Source organism: Callorhinus ursinus, unplaced genomic scaffold (genome assembly GCF_003265705.2).
Source record: "Callorhinus ursinus isolate GAN/ISIS: 27379988/994484 unplaced genomic scaffold, GSC_fseal_2.0 scaffold13, whole genome shotgun sequence".
In the NCBI taxonomy this organism is placed as follows: domain Eukaryota; kingdom Metazoa; phylum Chordata; class Mammalia; order Carnivora; family Otariidae; genus Callorhinus; species Callorhinus ursinus.
This window is the reverse complement of record NW_027397075.1, coordinates 3,364,470-3,382,598: the sequence shown is the minus strand read 5'-3', so window position 1 is coordinate 3,382,598 and position 18,129 is coordinate 3,364,470. Positions and strand designations below refer to the sequence as shown.

Sequence of the window (18,129 nt, the reverse complement as noted above, 5' to 3'; positions counted from 1 at the left end):
ATACAGGCATGTGAGTCATATACAATTGCATTCTTGCACATAATTATAAAGCTATCAGTTTACTCTGTGCAAACATATATGCTAAGCTAAATTTATCATCTTCAAACACCACCTCTGCTCCTGCTGGGTTTTTAGACTGCCCAGGTTTTATATTTCCACTTTTCCTAAACCCCTCTTCAGTCTCAACTCACATCCTATTTTTCTGTAAATCCAAATCTTCTCCTGAAACTTCTCCCTATTTCTGGAGGAGAACTTCTCCCAACAACCCCATGAAAACCACCAGCAATGATGTACTGATGTAGTCTATGGGGTATGCGAATAGTTCAATGGGTCCTCTGTATTTCTATTTGTCTTGTCTTTCCCTCAGTTTTTTTTTAAATGTCTCCGCCCGTGCACCTTTTTCAACAACTGGCTTATAAATTAATTGACACCGTTCAAAAATCCTGAGTATAAAAATTTCTAGAGCAGATTTTTCAACCGAAGTTCCTTTGAGGAAATCACAAAAATCTCAGAGTTTTGAAAATAGGTGGTTTTTCTCTTTTGCAAATAGAAAAACATACTAGTAAATATGCTTTTTCGAACCCCTAAATGGCCCCCCAGGTTACAATACTGTCCCCCTGGAGACTGACACCATCAGCCTCCTGGATGAAGACTAAGTGTTGCAGGGTGATGTGGCTGATGCCAGGGGCCCACACACGAGGAAATTTCCCCTCCCTCCACCTCACACTATACCCTCCAACAACTAGGCCGCTGGAGATCCTGAAGGCCAGCCTGGGGAACCACCTCCAACATTCTTCCTGTCCTGGTGCCCACCTCTTGGTGACAGAAGAGTCACAGGAACACCCTTTGCACAAAGGCGAGTTGATTGTTTTTTATTAAGTAATACATTGAAAGTATAAAAGTTGCCTAGGTACAAAGAAGTTATAGAATAATGCATACAAACGCGCTATGGACTACACGTGACAATTCTGTTTAGCAGTAACCAAAATTATAAACTCCAGCATTTCTTCTTAATCTAGTCCTGCATGATTGTAATTTCTGAGGTAAACTTAGCATCCACTGCCAACATCCTTGGATGTAAACCAAGTCCTCTGAGAAGAATAGATACTTATATTCCCACATACAATACAGTGGAATTTGTAATTGTTATCAGATACTACAGATTTGATTTGAAAAATGGAAATGAGCCCTTATAGTACTTCTACGCCTCTTCTGTAATCCTAGCTCATCAACAGGGCCTCTCAAACTCCTCTCACTTGTAAAGTATGGCTTAAGGGGATTTCTTTAATAATTTTCTGCATTCAGATAAAAATTCTTCGTTCATCTGTAAGGACTGAACACTGACCAACACCAAATATACACTCAAAAGTTTCAAAAGACAGAACAGAATCGACACTCTGAAGAGAATGCCAATTCTGCCACCTACAGCCCTTCTCACTTGCCCTGTGGAAAACATTCAAGTTAAATGCTGTCGGTATGTGGGCACCTGGGCAGTTTTGCCGAATACACTTTCTGACTTCTGCCGATCACATGCTATTATCATGGCGGCTGTCAGTGCCATCTGTCTGGAGACTCCACTTATAAAAATGTCTTAGTAAATATCAAAATAGCATTTTAGAGATAGCACAGGAAGAGCTCTTACCATTTTTCTATCCCAAGAATAAAAAACTGACATACAGTGAGTCCAGAAAAGTAGGGACTGGCTCTTTTAGAGCTCACCTTGTGATTGCACAACTGAAGGCCACATGGAGGTTAAACAATGCCATCTTTTAAGAGGTGCTTTCTGGTATTTCTCCTAAAGCCTGTCTCTTCATGCTTATTCCACATTCTTTATATAATAAAATAAACTCTTTGTTTTACTTACAGCAAAATTAAAAGAATTATTTCCCCCTCTACCTTTTAATTAAATCTTCCAGTAGAAGCCAAAATGGTCTAAGGAAAGAAAAAGCACTTGTTACCTAGTTTAAAAGTTCAAATTTAGATAGAAATTCAGATATTCAAACTGAATTATAAATGGTTATCTGAAAAACCGCTATCATAAACAAAAAACCAAACTTCACAGGAATTTTTTCTGGCTTTAATGTTCTTTTAAGTGTTTTTTAGAAACGTAAATGAATTTTTCTACAAATCCACATAATTCCAGCCTGAAGGAAATTTAATTACTGTAGCCTTGTTAAAGAGCAGAGCATATGGCTATAAAGACCTGAATTTTCTTTTTTTTTTCAAGAATAACGGGGTACTAAAAAATCCTTCCAGTTCTCACAAATTTAAAAACCTTTCAAATACTTTCTAAAAACAATGTATTTTCTTTCGAATCAAATCCAGGAAGCTAGACGACAGAGTTAGCCTTTATTCACAATTGTAGCCAAACAGGAGGGGCTAAATGTTTTGCAGAAACTCAAATTTCTACAAAGGACAAATATTAGTGATGTATGTTGGTTATGTTGAGAGAATAAATATGTCAATTTTAAGACTAAAGATGCCCCAAATGGAAATGTCATCTCTTCACCGCTTGAGAAACAAGAGGCTCTTCAATGTTAGCACTATTCCCCTTCTCCGTTCTTAGGTGGTCATCTGAAACGAACAGAAACCAATGTCAGTACTTATCCCAAGTCAAAGTAGGCAGTGTGAAGACATATCCACACGTATTTTTGGATGTTATGTATTTAATATTGTAGGAGTTCTTTAGATGGCTTAGAACAATGAAATAAACTCACCATTTTAAAAACATTATTGAAGTCAGAAACATTTAGTACTAAAGACTCACTGTCAAGTGTTTTTAAGGGAACAGAGAGCACTGTGGAGTAAACCCATGTGTAAGGAGCAGTTACAAACTTCTCTTACATGATATGTAAGGAATGGAATGAGAGAAAGGACAGGTTATTCAATTAACATTTTGAGGGATGCCAAAGTTCTTCAACTAAAAACAAAAAACAAACCACCTTCAAACAGACATGCCTCTCAGCAGCACCCTCTTGTGGCAAGAAAAAACTAGCAGAGTTTACATTTTCCTACCCACATCAGAAAATACCCAAGAAGTTGTAGAAAATGTTCTTCAGCCGAAGACACAACAATAAAGCTCCGTGAGAGTTCAGAAGAGCCCAGAGCCCCTGTGACCACCCTCTGTGCTCTGGTAATAGAAGGGGTCCTGTCACTTCTGTTGAATTTTTGTCATGGGGAGAAAGGGCTGGAAGGCAGAAGTGCCTTGGATTAAAAGAACCTGAAGAGACTTAATATCCAAATGCAACAAAAATGCAAGGCGAAGACTAAATTCTGAGAAATTCTGTGAAAAACGGAAAATATTCCCTAGACACTTTTACACCGGAAAAACCCATTTTTGTGATTTTGATGACAGGAGAAAAAATATACAAATTTAGACAGTTGTTAGAAACATGCAATTTTAGCACCAAAAACACACCCTGGATTTTCTAATTCTAAAGACAATCTGATTCTAACCCAGGCCTGCTAGTCCCTGGCAGCTGATCGTCCTCATAAAGACTAGAGACTGCAGGTCTGGATCACGGAGGACTATCTCCCTCGTTTTTAGGCAGCTTTGCTGGACAGAACAAAATTAACAATATCCTAAGGCCACAGACATTTTAGGTTTTCTAGAAAAGCATTACTAAGAAGTATGTGATGCATGCACTTCACAGATGTGCAATAAAGTTACACCACCAATGATTTTCTGTTAAAAAATATCTGGCCTTTTACTTATAGCTAGAACCTACTTTGCCTGCAGTCTCTCAAGCGCTGACCTCAGCAGCCCTAATGAACTGGTTACCATCCCAGAGGCAAGTGCGTCTACAACTGTTCATTTTTTCCAGCTCTTTGGGAGCTGTGATAAAAGTGCTTTGGTGTTGGCATACTTTAGACTCATGTTCACACACATGACAATTTCATCTTAGTGTGTTATATCTCAGTTAGATGAGCTTCTGTAGAGATCAGGTACTGTAACATAATATTTTACTATTTTCATAACCTTTCCATGTTGTCAAAACAAAACATGTTTCTATCAAACAGTAAGCTAGGACTGAGAAAGATGCTGAAAGTAAATGCTGATGTGTGTTACTGGGACAAAATGCCATTTGTGGCCACTAATTCTTCGCAAATCATTGCACAAGGAGTTCACCATTATCAAGAAAAGTTTTGATGGTCAAGAAAAACAGTTTGCAAAATCCCTGTTCTTCTATTAGTTCAGCCGTCCTCCTCACCTCTGAGCCTGCCAGGGAACTTCCCACAGAACACACACCCAAAGCTCTACTGACTTGAACTGGATTCTCTGATGTCTCTGGAGGCCCCAAACCAACTAGTACACCCTCTCTCTCTCTCTCTCCCACGCACACACACACCCACGCTCCAGCCCTCCCACCTCCATGGTATAAAGCTACCACTAGCTATTCTACCCACATCTCAAAAAAGAACAGAACTGGGTTAAGAAATACTCTGTTACTTGTAACTTGGTTATTAGTCATTAGCCATGAATGAGATGGATTATAAAAAGCTTACAAGCCATGCAATGACATGGATGGAGCTAGAGAGTATCATGCCAAGAGAAATAAGTCAGAGAAAGACAAACACCAATGACGTCACTCGTATGTGGAATTTAAGAAACAAAACAAATGAACAAAGGAAGAAAAAGACAAACCAAAAAAACACTCTTAACTCTAGAGAACACACTAATGGATTACCGGGCGATAGGGATTAAGGAGGGCACTTGTGATGAGCACTGGGGTGTTGTATGGAGGTGCTGAATTGCTATATTGTACACCTGAAAATAAATAAATAAAAATAAAAGGCTTGTAAGCCAGAAAAGTGATTTCTCAAGAAGTTATTTTTGCTTATGGGACTGAAACTACCCATGTCATTGGTTTGCTGTGTTACCAGGTGTCCACGTGTACAATATCCCCTGGTGGCAATTAAATAGAGAAACTGGTATTAGCATATATTCTTGGTAGGTAAAGCCTTTTTGGAGGGGAATTAGACAATATCTACTACATTTTTTTATATGCGTATGCTTTGAGCCAGCAACTGTACTTCTAGGCATCCACATAAGAGAAATACTTATGTGGACAAAGAAGTAATTCTATATTGCAATACGGTAAACTTAAAAACATAAAAGTTCATCAGTAAGGGATGATTAGCAATACTATGCAATACTACACAAAGTTAAGAATGAGGTCGAAGTAGATCTACACATATTGACTAGACAAGGGAAAACAAAGCACATGTCAGGATAACATGTCGAATAGCAGTACATATAAATTTACATGCACAGAAATGAGTCCGGACGGAGACTCCCCCCAAGCTGCTAATAGGGACCTTCCACGGAAGGGAGGGAGATTGGGGAGTTAGGGAGAGACAAGGGGGAAGAGATTCAAGAGAATTTTACGTTGTATTATATGAATGCTTAGAGATTTGTCTACTTGTGTGTTTTGTTTTGCTTTTAAAGTACTTGTCAAATAGTAGCCACTAATGACAGTTCCTTATCAAGCCCTGAAAAGGGAACTAGGAAAACTTCTTCACATTCTTTAAGTGTAAAAGTGTACAGGAATGGCACTCGGAGATGCTGATTCTGCTAAAAATGATCAGCTGTAGGCTTTAGAGGAGTCACTTAACCTCTCAGTACTGGTTTTCTCAACTGTAAGGTAAGGAGGTGGGGGTGATTTCTTTTTCAATGGTCCATTAGCTCAGCGTTCTAAGATACATAGATGAGTAACTCTTAGCGAAATCAGAAATAACCCACAAAAGAAGTAACCTTGCTTCACAAATACATCGTTTTCAGATCTTAGGAGACACAGCAAATATTTAACGGAATCAATACTGCTCATAGCAGTTTATGAAAACTACGAAAGACAATTTGTATTTTAGATGTTTCCTAGAAGTTTATTTCAACATTCAAGATTTAGATTTGTTCTGCTTATCTGCTGCCTGAGCCCCACCTCTGACTGTCCTTAGAAAGGGATCAACTCTACCAAGGTTGGAAAGAAGGAGCTATAAACCATTCAGTTCAAATTATCAAATTGAGATCCTATTGCTGATGTGATCACAGCAACTGAAAGCTCATTTAAAGAGTGAACATTCTGAAAGAAATAGGGGCTATTCTCCTAGGAATATGTTATCTGTAGGTAACTATCAGTCTTCCACCAACAGTATCCAAAAAATGCAAAGAATATAGACAGCTGTGACTTCTCTATCTGTATTCAGCAATCTTGCCTTTCTTCAGTCTTGGGGGGGGAAAAAGTGATGATTTGATAAAAATCTCTTTACCGAGTATGCCAATGATCTAAGCTGTCCCAAAGAATACAAATCTATGTGAAAATCAGGTTTTTCCATACTTTGGCATAGAAACAATATCTAAGAATTTTGTCCAGTCATTCCCCCATCCCCTCAAGATTCTCTTTCCAAAAACCATTTTGTTTTTTGGAGGATAAGTAACACAGACTCAAACTATATTAGATGTAAATAGAATTAAACTGTGACTCAAAAGCTCAGGAAAAACTATTCCTGAGAGAAAAAAAAATTTTTTTTAAAGAATTTATCTGAGAGAGAGCATAAGCAGGGGGAGAAGCAAACAGAGGCAGAGGGAGAAGCAGGCTCCCACCTGAGCAGAGAGACCCACATGGGGCTCAATCCCAGCACCCTGAGATCATGATCTGAGCCAAACGCACCCGCTTAACCGACTGAGCCACCCAAGTGACCTGAGAGAAAAATATTTAAGAAGAAAAAAAATACTCAGAGCACCTGGCTGGCTCAGTCAGTGGAGCATGTGACTCTTGCCCTTCGGGTTGTGAGTTTTATTTTTAAAAATAAAATCTTTAAAAAAAATAAAAAAAACAAAAGAAGAAAAAATACTTGTTGACAGCTAAATGGTGAATCCCAGGAAATTCATACCCCTTTGCTTTCTTCTGCTAGGTTGTTCGCCAAGATTTGGGTTTGGAGGCTGAAGTGAAGACCGTCTCAGAAATGGATTTTGGAGGTCATCCTTAGTTCCATGCAAGAAATGAGCTAAAATTCCATATAAAAGAGGTCTGTAGCAGGAAGAAAAGCAAAATCAATTAAAATTGCAGATAGAGGAAAAGCTTAAAATCTCTCTTCTTTAAGGCAGCCTCTGCCACCAAAAGGGCCAGGTAATTCTCCAGACTTAAAAGAAAGAAGATGCACAGTTACTATCCAAATTGCAAACTATTCATGCTTTTCTAAATCTAAGAGTACCACCTAACTCGAAAGACAATTTAAAAACCCAGAGAACCCATGTTAACAACTTAAACATCATCTAAACTGACATACAAGGTCAATCCATCAATACACAGGAATTTCGCCTTTCAAGTCCAGTTGAGATTTCCCAGTGCCTAGCACTGTCTGATATATAGTAGGTATTCAGTAAACACTTACTGGGTGAATAAATCCTTACCTAAAGAAGGTCATACGGCCTGAAAGCCAGACTGCCTGGGTTCAAATCCTGGCTTCACCACTTGACCTCAACAAGATTCTTAATGTCCCCACCCTGATATATGTTTCTTCCTCTATAAATGAAGGTAAGTGTAGCCCTTACCTCCTAGGGTTGCTGTGGACTAAATGAGTTAATAAATATCAAGTGTTTAGAACTGTGCCTGGCACATATTAAATGGTATATAAATGTTAGCTATTCAGGAGTTGAGTAAGAATTAACATTTAATAAGCTATTTTTAGGGAGGGAGGGCAGGTTAAAAAAAGGCTATTTTTACAGTTTACAAAACACTCTAACCTCTTTCCATTTTTTTTTTTAAGATTTTACTTATTTATTTGACAGAGAGAGACACAGTGAGAGAGGGAACACAAGCAGGGGGAGAGGGAGAGGGAGAAGCAGGCTTCCCGTGGAGCAGGGAGCCCGATGTGGGGCTCGATTCCAGGACCCTGGGATCATGACCTGAGCCGAAGGCAGATGTTTAACAACTGAGCCACCCAGGTGCCCCAAACCTCTCTCCATTTTATCCTCTCCTTGTGAATGTCCTAATCATCATCCCACCACAGCTCAGGGAAGATTTGCTGGAGACTCCTCTGTAAGTAAACAAACTTTCTACTTGAATTCCAAGTCCCATACTCTTTTCATGACAATAATCTGCCTGGTGATTTCTATTAGTATCCCAGCACAAAGGGAAGCTACTTGCTGACAATGAAGAGAGGTCCAACAGAAATGTTTTCTTCGGGGCCCCTGGGTGGTTCAGTTGGTTAAGCGACTGCCTTCGGCTCAGGTCATGATCCTGGAGTCCCGGGATCGAGTCCCGCATCGGGCTCCCTGCTCAGCGGGGAGTCTGCTTCTCTGACCCTCTTCCCTCTCGTGCTCTCTATCTCTCATTCTCTCTCTCTCAAATAAATAAAATCTTAAAAAAAAAGTTTTCTTCGTTTCTAATCTCATCATTGAAAATACTATTTCACTGATTTTTTGAGCTATCTATTTATTAGCTAATGTGATAGTTTAAAGTATGATATTCCTTTCCCTTCAAAAGGTGGAGCCTAACTGCCCTCCCCTGGAGTGTGGCCTCAAGTCACTTCTATGGACCAAGTAAGGTATTAAGTGACAGCACTGTGCAACTTCCAAGACTAGGTCATAAAGCACTGTGTACCATGGCTGCCTCCGTGCCTTCTCTCTGGCCACTCTCTCTGGGGGAAGTCAGCTGCCACGTCATGAGGACACTCGAGTTGTCCAAGGGAAAGGTAGCCATGGAAGGAATGGGGGCCTGTTGCAAGCGGCCATGTGAGCGAGCCACACAGAAGGGGATCCTGCAGCCCCAGGGAAGCCCTTCAGATGAGGACCTCCCTGGCTCCATTGTAACTGGAATCTCCAGCTCTCTGCTGAGCACCAGAACTGCCCATAGATTCCTGACCAACCACAGATAATAAATGATTGTTGTTTCAAGCCACCAAATCGTGGGGTGCTCAGTTATGCAGCAGTAATTAACTGCTTGCATACCAACTTCTTCAGACCATGACGAGAGCAGGAAAGTAAGTTTCTCTATTTAAGATGCCTCAACTCTTAGGAAAGCAATATATCTTTTATTGTAACTCTTAGATCCAAGAATGTGAGATCCATCTTTTGTTTAATTTTAAACCCACGTTTCCCAAAGAGCTAACTGGTTCAAGATTTTGTTTTTAAAGATTTTATTTACTTATTTGAGAGACAGAGTGAGAGAGAGAGAGCCCAAGAGGGTGTAGGGTCAGAGGGAGAAGCAGACTCCCTGCTGAGCAGGGAGCCCGATGTGGGACTCGATCCCGGGACTCCGGGATCATGACCTGAGCCGTGTCTTAACCAACTGAGCCACCCAGGTGCCCTGGTTCAGGCTTTTTAAGTTTGAACAATTTTGTTCTTAAATTAACATCAATGAAGTTTTAAGATTTAAAATTTTTAAGATTCAGATATTTTTAAATGTTATTAGAAAATTTAAAGCTTGCATATTTAATCCACAAATTCATGGATGTTAAGATTTTTTTTAAATAAAAGTTAAAAAAAAATTTTTTTTAAGTTCAGCCTTACCATAACCTTATTTGCAATGGTGAAACACAAAAACTCTGAAAACTAGTTTTCTTCATAAATTTGGCACAAACTCATTTGGTGTCACGGCTTGACCTAACTAAGGTTATTCTAGACTTTATCCTACTTTGTGTGAAAATTCTTGTTTTCCTGAAAAATAATGTATTTATGGAGAGGCACATTATGTTCACACTGCCACATGTATCTAGTATTTGCTTTACTTGCTGTATTACTTCTTTCCCCCCAGCTTTATTGAGGTGTAATTGAGAAATAAAATTGTAAGGTAAGTTGGGAAAGAAAGTGACTAGAGACAGAAAAGCAGACAGATGGCTTCTGAACAGTGCAGAGGCAGAAGTCACGGAGCCTGCAGAGTGGCGGGCAGAGAGAGGGAAGGAGCCACAACTGTACATGGACTCTGAATTTAAGACCCAAATGGCTATATGAGGAACCTACAAGGGGGGTTTAAGGAGGTGAAAATAACACATTTAATTTTTGGACACACTGAGTTTGAGATGCCAGCAGAAATGTGGGTCCATAATTCAGAGGATCTGTCAGATTTAAAGCAGAGTCACCAGCATGGAGGCATCATTAATGACTCAGGCATACTTAGAAAAGTGGGTAAGGGGACAGGAAGAAAAGTTTTGTTAAGGACAAAACTTGGAGAGTGCTCATGATTTAAAGGAACCCTAAAGGAGCCAATGAAGAAACTGAGAACACTATTACGGATAGAAAAACCTAGACGGTAAAGGTTCATAAAAGACAAATGACAAAAAATGTTTTAAGGGAGAATAGTCACTATTACAAAATGCTACAGAAACTCAAGTAAAACTGAGCTTCTCAAATTGGAAATACAGATATACAACCACTCTTGGTGCCAGGGACTTGGGACAAAGTACAGGATAAAAGTGGCATATGATCCTGGAACATTAATTGTACAAAGATTTGTGGGAGAGTTCAATGTAATTGCTTTATCAGTTATAACATTTTTATAGTAAAACAGACAATTATACCATGAAGCAGAAAGAAAAAAATTCAAGAAATTTTTAGAAAGGGAAAACGCTCAAGACTTCAAAGAAATTTCTTGCCCGGGGGGGAAGGGGAGGCCCTGCTTTGAGTGTCCTAGGTACAGTAACTTTTTTTTTTTTTTTTTTTTTTTTTTGCCATTCAGGGATCCTCTGGAAAAAGTTTAAGCAACTTCAAGGTAGGAATAGAACTAAGAAACTACTAGAAAGTGGTCACCCTTCTTTTCAAAAGCATAGTTTCAGTATAAATGGTGAAGGAAGAACTTAATATGCAAAGAAGGCAAAAGAGGGGAGAGTAACAAAATGAATGCAGATGGTTGGTTTTCACTAAGTTCGGTGGTAAAAACAAGTTCACTGGTTTTTTTGGGAGATCTGAGTATATTCCTAAGTTGAAGTGAAGGAAATAATCAGAAGGAAGAGTTCATCATGAGGAAGAAAACAACTGATAGATTAAAGCCTCAGAAGAAAAAAAAGGGATGCATCAAGAAGCCAAGAAGAGTGACCCTTAGTGAGACAGATGCTCAGTCCTCTGAAACCACAGGAATTTTAGCTCCAGAGAGCAGAGGCCTTGTCCTGTTTATTGCTACACACCTTGGATTTGGTGCAGAGTCAGACGCATACTCGAACCAAATAAATACCTGCTTAATTAAAATGAAATAAAACCACTGTGTGATTACAATTCCAATACAATATCCAAAAACTTACTTTTAAGTTTTTATTTTTAAAAAACTTTACTTAAAAAAACTTCTTACATTGTATTATCCTTTGATTCTTCAAATGCATTTAGTTCACGGATGAGAAACTGTCTGTCCAATGGAACTACAGGTTGACCAGATTCTAGAGGAAAAATCATGAGTCTTTATTCACCTAAAAAACACATCTGATTTTGGTAAGAACCACTTACCAGTTATACAGACTTTTCAGATTTTGGAAGAGTGATGATGGCACATACCAAGGCAGATCCAACTGTATGTGACTTTATGATTTTCAAAATATCATTTTATGTGTAACTTAACAGAGCTTAACATAAATTCATTTTTTAAATCCCCCAATTTTTGCTTGGGAACATATGTTCCTGCATACTGGACTTCAAAAGTCTTTTTTTGAAGAAGGCTACAAATTAAACACAGGACAGTAACAATATCCATTTGGTGGCAATAACTCTATAAGTAAAATTAACCCAAATATCAAGTGCTGGCAAGGATAAAGGGCAACTGTATACTCTCATCCTTTGCTTTGCTAGTAGGACAGCAAAATGGTACAACCACTTTGGAAAACAGTTGAGCCATTTCTTACAAAGGTAAGCATGTACTTAGCACACATAACCTAAAATCCCACTCTTAGTTCTTTACCCAAGAGAAGTGAAAGCTTACATTCACACAAAAACTTGTGGTGAATGTTTATGGTAGCTTGATTGATAATTGCCAAAAAATATACACAACTGGCCTTCAAATGATAATAGATAAATTGGCACAGCAATACAAAGGAATGCTGATATTCGGGGCGGGGGGGGGGGGAACCAACACAGCTGAATGTGAAATGCATTATGCTAAGTGAAAGGAAACAGACTCAAAAGGCTACATCCTGAATAGGCTCATTTATATGACATTCTGGAAAAGGCAAATGACAGGTACAGAAAAAAACAGATCAGTGGTTGTTAGGGGTTGGGGTAGGTGAAGAAGTTGACTAAAACAGGGCACAGAGACTGTTTTGAGGTGATAAAAATATTCTCTGTAGTGATTGTAACTGAGGTGGTAGTTACACAACTGTATGCATTTGGCAAAATCCATAGAACTGTACACTAAAAAAGGTATATTGCATTGTTAATTATACCTCAGTTTTTTAAAAAAGCCAAGACACTTAACATGAAATTTGACTATTGTGACTACATTTCATTCTAGGGAAGCCCAGGTCCAAGACTTAATTCATTATATTTTCATAATTTTCTTCTTTTCTGAGTGTTAATAGTATTATATAGCCATCTATAACAGACTGAGGAAAGTGGAGGCTGATTCTGAAGATCCTTAAAGCACTAAAACTCACCAGTCTTATTCAGTTAAGATATGTGCTTAACATTAAATACAAGATATAGAATGTTAATTTAAAAAAATCTATTAAATGGAAAAGTTCCAACATCACCAAGAATTCATTCTCTCTTCCAAAATCTACTTCATGGTCTCTTTTTTTTTGATGAGGCATGAAATAGTCTTAAAGCACAGATTAAACCTTAAACAAAGCAATCCTTCCAATCTCATTTCTCCCCCAAGCCCAGAGGAAAGTCTATCCTGACTGATGTGCATTCTTTTCAGTTACTTACTTACTTTCTTCAGAAATAAAATATGAGATAAATATCTCTTTAACGGCCCACCTCCTCCCCCCAACAGCACTTCTCTCCCTTCTATCATTATAGTGAGTTTGGAGTTTACCTTCCCAATCCTTTTTAAGTGGGTTCCGGGCCAAGCGCAGAGCCCAACTCGGGGCTCAAACCTGAGGCCCTGAGATCAAGACCTGAGCTGAGATCAAGAGTCGTATGCTTAACTGACTGAGCCTCTGAAACTCTATTTTTAAAGCATCTACACAGAATAAGGCTGTCAGCAAACAAAATGTAAACAACCTTTTATTTAGTATCAGGAAATACAGATGATTTTTCAAAGTATGCACCTAGTTTAAGTGTTCAGGTCTTTATTTTCCCCTACAATACAATAAGCCCCATGAGAACGTATTCAAGCTATGGAAAGAGCCCAGGAGATTTTTATGTCCCAGTCACCTGGATGACACCGTGTGGTAATGGAATTAGATTTTCAGCCCAAATATTTTCTGAGAAGTGAGGGAAGGGAAAAAGCAGATTTTGTTTCAGGCAAGTAGTAATAACCTCTTACCTGATATGAGGACAGATGCTGTGTACTTATATTTGTTGAATTCCAGATACTCCCGAATTAGTTCATTAATTAGAAGGTTTTCATGAGACAATGATGGTCGGGGTTCGCTTTCATCATCTAGGGCATTGAAAACTTCAGCTCGGATCCTTGCTTTTAAATGCCCTAATACTCCCCTTTTCTCCAACGTGTCCTTTAAAACTGTTAAACATAAAACATTAATGCTTCAATTACAGATTAAATTTGGTCATTCTTAGGCATACTTTGAAGAAAAATGTTTAAAAGGTAAATGGCCTAGTAGCCATTGTTTTGATCTAAACAATGTGCTGAATGGAAGTTATCCGATTGGCATCATGTTTGTAATAAAAAATAAAGTTCTCAAGTTGCAATGATTTGCTGTTTTAATATATTTAAGCAAATTCAAGTTTCTCTTTCCAGCATCATCACCGTGGGAAGCTATAGTCTGGTATGCATCTTCAGGGAGGGAGGAAAAGGGAGCGCAGAATTATCCTTGGCTTACTGCGGCCTGAAATTTCCCCTGTCTCCTATATTTTCAAGAGCATTTATCACTGCAGATAGGTCTGTGTCACTAAAAACCTCTGGTCTAGAAAGATGGTTAAAGATAACAAGTACATCCCATAAAAGGAAGGAACTTGTTGTCTTTTGATAAAAACCTGATACCCAGATAACCCTTGGGGAATGGCCCATTCTGAACAAAAAGGTGCTTCTTTGGATTTTGTTTTTTTAAAGACACTTATGAGTTAACTTCCTAAAAAAAACCAGTAGGATTTTGAAATTGTAAGCCTAGACAGAAATCTAACACGTAGCTATATCATTGCCATCTTAAAGAATCAGGGATATATATGCTGAATGTAATCTAACTTGTTCTTGATGAGCAAAGGTCCTATTACAATATCGGTTGTGATAATGAGATTTAGCCATAAATACCAGCATGGACACTGAGGGGCACAGAGCTGAATTGGCATCATTCCTTGCAGTGGTCTGGAACCTCTTTTTTCACATTGTCCCTAATGGCTAAATAACAAACCCAGACAATCAACACATCTCACCCACAGTGCCTAGAACATAGTAAGAGCTCAATAAATGCTACCTGGGAGCATTATAATACAGTGCTGAATACTATTGGTATAATAAACATAGTTTAATACTGTACTGTGCCCTGCCAAAGGCACCAAATAACTACACCAAAATAAAGAAAAATTAATAAATGGAGCCCAAGGAGCTTATCCATGTAGGCATAAACATAAAATCCCTTTAAGCTTTAAGATACACCAACAAAAACCTGGGTGATATGATTACAGAGACACAGTGCAGACTAAACTTTAACCTTTCTCGCCCCTTGTTTTTAAATCATCCCCTCAACCTTTTTGGCAGGTATGCAAGTACCGTTATCACCCAATCAGACTTTGTAACAGGCCCATAAAAGGAAGGTCCAGCCTTATCATATTCTTGGGATCATAACCAAACCCCGGTTCTCTAACTCCATCTTTGGAAATTAGATGGAAGAGATTTGTTTCCCTGGCCAGGATCCTGTCCCAAATACTCTGAATTAGCACACAGTACAGCCTCAAACTCAGCAGAGAAGTGAGAATTAATGAAGCTGGAGTTAGGAAGCCTATCCTTTCTCATCACCAGCTCACGCCTCAGCTGCCGTCTCCAACATAATGAGTTCTACCTCTTAAAGGCAGAACCAAGTGAGGTGGAAAAATGTGAAAATGTTTTAATAAGGTAAAACCCCAGGGGCACCTGGATGGCTCTGTGGGTTAAGGACTGACTCCTGATTTTGGCTCGGCACCAGGCTCCAGAGTGGGCATGGAGCCAACTCAAGATTCTCTTTCTCCCTCCACCCCTCCCCAATTATCCCAAGGTGTGTGTAGGGGGGTAAAAGCCCATACAATGTAGGATAATTGAGCGGGAAATCCATTTTCTCTGAACACAAAGCATATTCAGAACTGGGGAATGCAGAAAAAACAAAGGGATACATCTGCGTAGGACATTCCTAATCCCCAGTTCTATTTTCTTTTCAGGTTCCATACCATTTTGCCCTTCCTTTAAACAATCTGTACCGTAAAAAAGAAAAAAAAATACCTAATAATTTCTTCAGAAAGAAGTTCTTAACCTGGCCTAATATCCCAAAGTATCTTTAAACCCTCTGAGGCTGATGCAGTATTACATGTATTCTGTATTTCATGCAGGGAGGGTGCTCAGATTCACCTGAAAGTCTGTTCTTGTGGATAAAGGCATGCCTTTTTTATGACTGTTCATCATCAGCCCAGTGCCCCAAATACACATTTGTATCAATGTTTACTGAATCCTATTCTCAAAGGGATTCAACCCTTCTCTGTCAGATCTTTAAGAATTACTGATTTAGAGTGCAAGGTCCCTGAAAACTGGAACTGGTTTCATTAAGCAGGTAGCAGTATCACCCTGCGATTAAGACCCGGGGTTCAGGTGCAGCATATCCAGGTTCTCACGCACTGCCTCCTTCTAGCTAAGTTACTTTGGGCGAGCTATTTCACCTCTCTGCATCTCAATTTCCCAATCTATGAAATGGGGCATAAAGTTGTCACAAAGACTATTAGGTGACACAGGGGCTGGGCAGTGTCTGACATTTAAGGCTCACTTGCAACTATGAACACTATTATTTGCCTGGATATCTCCGTCAAAACCACCGGGCACAAGCGTTACCCGTCTGACTCGCACCTTTTGTGGAGCTGAGTGAAAAACACAGGAGAATGGCCAAGCCAGGAAAACTTTTCTACCTCCAGGTTTTCCCAATGGAGATCGGGACCTACCCTACAGGTTACAAGGATTCCGTAAAACAAGTAAGCAAATGGTTTAGGGGTTGCACCTAACCCCAATAATGGATGTGGGTACAGTAATCATCAGTCCCAAACGAAAGCTGCGGCCCAAAGCCTCGGCTCGAGCGGGGTCCGACAAATGCGCCAGAGGCCCAAAGTGCAGGACTATAGCCCTCTCAGGACCCTGCGGGTCCTGCAGCTCCTCTTCCAGCTCACAGCTGATTCCAAAACTGCCCCTGTGCGACCGCTTCCCTCACCCAGGGCCCCGGCGAAGCGGCCGCCACACCAGCCGGACGCTCTGCAAGCCCTGACGCCTCAGAACGACCCCGAAAAAGGCTGGTTCTGTGTTCCGCGCGCCCTCCTTTCGTTGCATCCTTTTCACAGGCGGAAGGCCAAACGCCTCTCACCCGGAAAACTTCCCACTCGCACTCACCAGCCTTCAGCTCGGCGACAGTGGCCATTTTTCAACCGCCGTCAGGGGCGCGCCTCGCCTTGCGCACGCGCAACCCCGCCCCGCTATGCGGCGTGGTCTATAGCCAATAGGCGTGCCTCTCTCGCGGTGCTCGGTCCCGCCCCTTTCAGTTTTCGCTCTCCCGGGTTGGGTGGGTGGTGACTGTCCGGAGGGACCTCACCAATCAGCGAGCTCTCTAGGTGCTGAGGGAGGAGGGGGGAGGAACCCGGACTGAAACAGGTTAGAGCCCTCACCTGTGGGTGCTGCCGTCAAGTTAGTGCTGAACTTTAGCTTATTAATCCTTCCATGATCTGCCCACTGCTCATCTCTGCAGCCTCAGGGATTAATTGTCAATGGTTACCATTTATTAAGCCTGTGGTTCTCAAACTTGAGCGTGCCTGGAAGACTTGTTAAAACAGATCGCGGAGCCCCACCGCTGGGGTTTCCGATTTAGTCCATCCAGGGTGCGATCCGAGAACTACATTTCTAACAAGTTCTCCGGGGATGCTGGAGCTGCTGTTCTGGGGATCACACCTTGACGCTGTCAAGTGACACTGGCTCATTGATTTCTCTATTATGTCTCCCATGTTACAGAGGAGGAAACTGAGTCTTTGATGACTGATGAGGCTTAACCAAGATCATCAACAGATGGTGGAAGCGAGATTTGAATCCAGGCAGGCCTCTTAATAATGGGTAGTCTAATGGCACTTAATAATGGGTAGTGCATCTAAGGAGTCCAAAAGCTATTTGTGAATAATTGAGGAACGAATAAACTCTACCATCCCAAGGAAATGAAGAAGAAAGAACATGGGAATAATCTAACCAAAGCTGAGTGTGAGATTCTGTGCTTCCAATCAGGAATCCAGTTCGGTGATTCCTTCCATTGCCAGGAAGACCAACACCTGTGACCTAGATGCTAGAACAGTGCCCTTTAAACTGCTAGTCTTAACCCATAGTAGGTTTTGAACTCTATTTATCAGTGGCTCCCAATGAATGTATTTTCAATGAAATGGGACGGAACAAATAGAAAACAAGTACTGGGGTTTGGAGGGGAACTTTTGTTTTGGGTATGAATGTGTGTCCTGATTCTTGGTGTATTTCTCAAAGTGGGTAGCAGTGAAAAAAAGTTTGAAAGCCATTGTAACCTAGAGGAGTCCATTCCCATTCCAAAGTAGATTAATTTTGACCTTGTGGAACACAGATCTGTTCTGTAAACTTGGAAAGGCCCTATTCTGTCCCACTTCCTTATTCTGTAAAACCCACAGAGCCTGAATTCCTGACCAACATCTGAAGAGATTTATAAGGATTAACCAAATTCCATAGGTAAAATGTTTGAGCTCCTCAGAGAAAAGCACTCCTGGATATATTGATGAGGAACTAAGAGACAGAGAGAGAGAGAGGCGAATAATAATGTGATTGATTGATTAATCGTGGTAATCATACAATAACA

At 40.2% G+C, this 18,129-nt stretch overlaps 1 protein-coding gene across 2 annotated transcripts; it reads right to left on the bottom strand.

Annotated features, from left to right (window-relative positions):
• Positions 1 to 856: 856 nt before the first annotated feature.
• CEP20 (centrosomal protein 20) lies at positions 857 to 16,721 on the bottom strand. Of its 2 annotated transcripts, XM_025855594.1 has the most exons (5): positions 16,662 to 16,721; positions 13,410 to 13,607; positions 11,283 to 11,367; positions 6,892 to 7,028; positions 857 to 2,574 (listed from the first exon to the last, which is right to left on the bottom strand). In XM_025855594.1, exons 1-5 carry the CDS (start codon positions 16,687 to 16,689, stop codon positions 2,498 to 2,500), a joined length of 525 nt encoding a protein of 174 aa, XP_025711379.1. In that variant the 5' UTR covers positions 16,690 to 16,721; the 3' UTR covers positions 857 to 2,497. The 2 variants fall into 2 exon arrangements, with proteins under 2 accessions (XP_025711379.1, XP_025711380.1); XM_025855595.2 differs by lacking the exon at positions 6,892 to 7,028.
• Positions 16,722 to 18,129: the final 1,408 nt, after the last annotated feature.

What these genes read in the sequence shown, in the direction of transcription:
- CEP20 (XM_025855594.1), bottom strand. Translation starts at nt 16,689, where the DNA reads ATGGCCACTGTCGCCGAGCTGAAGGCTG. An exon ending in GAATCAAAGGATAATACAAT is followed by an intron (nt 7,029 to 11,282) that starts GTAAGAAGTTTT and finishes TTCCTGCTACAG; the next exon opens with ACCTCTTTTATATGGAATTT. An exon ending in TAGCAGAAGAAAGCAAAGGG is followed by an intron (nt 2,575 to 6,891) that starts GTATGAATTTCC and finishes TGTTCGTTTCAG; the next exon opens with ATGACCACCTAAGAACGGAG.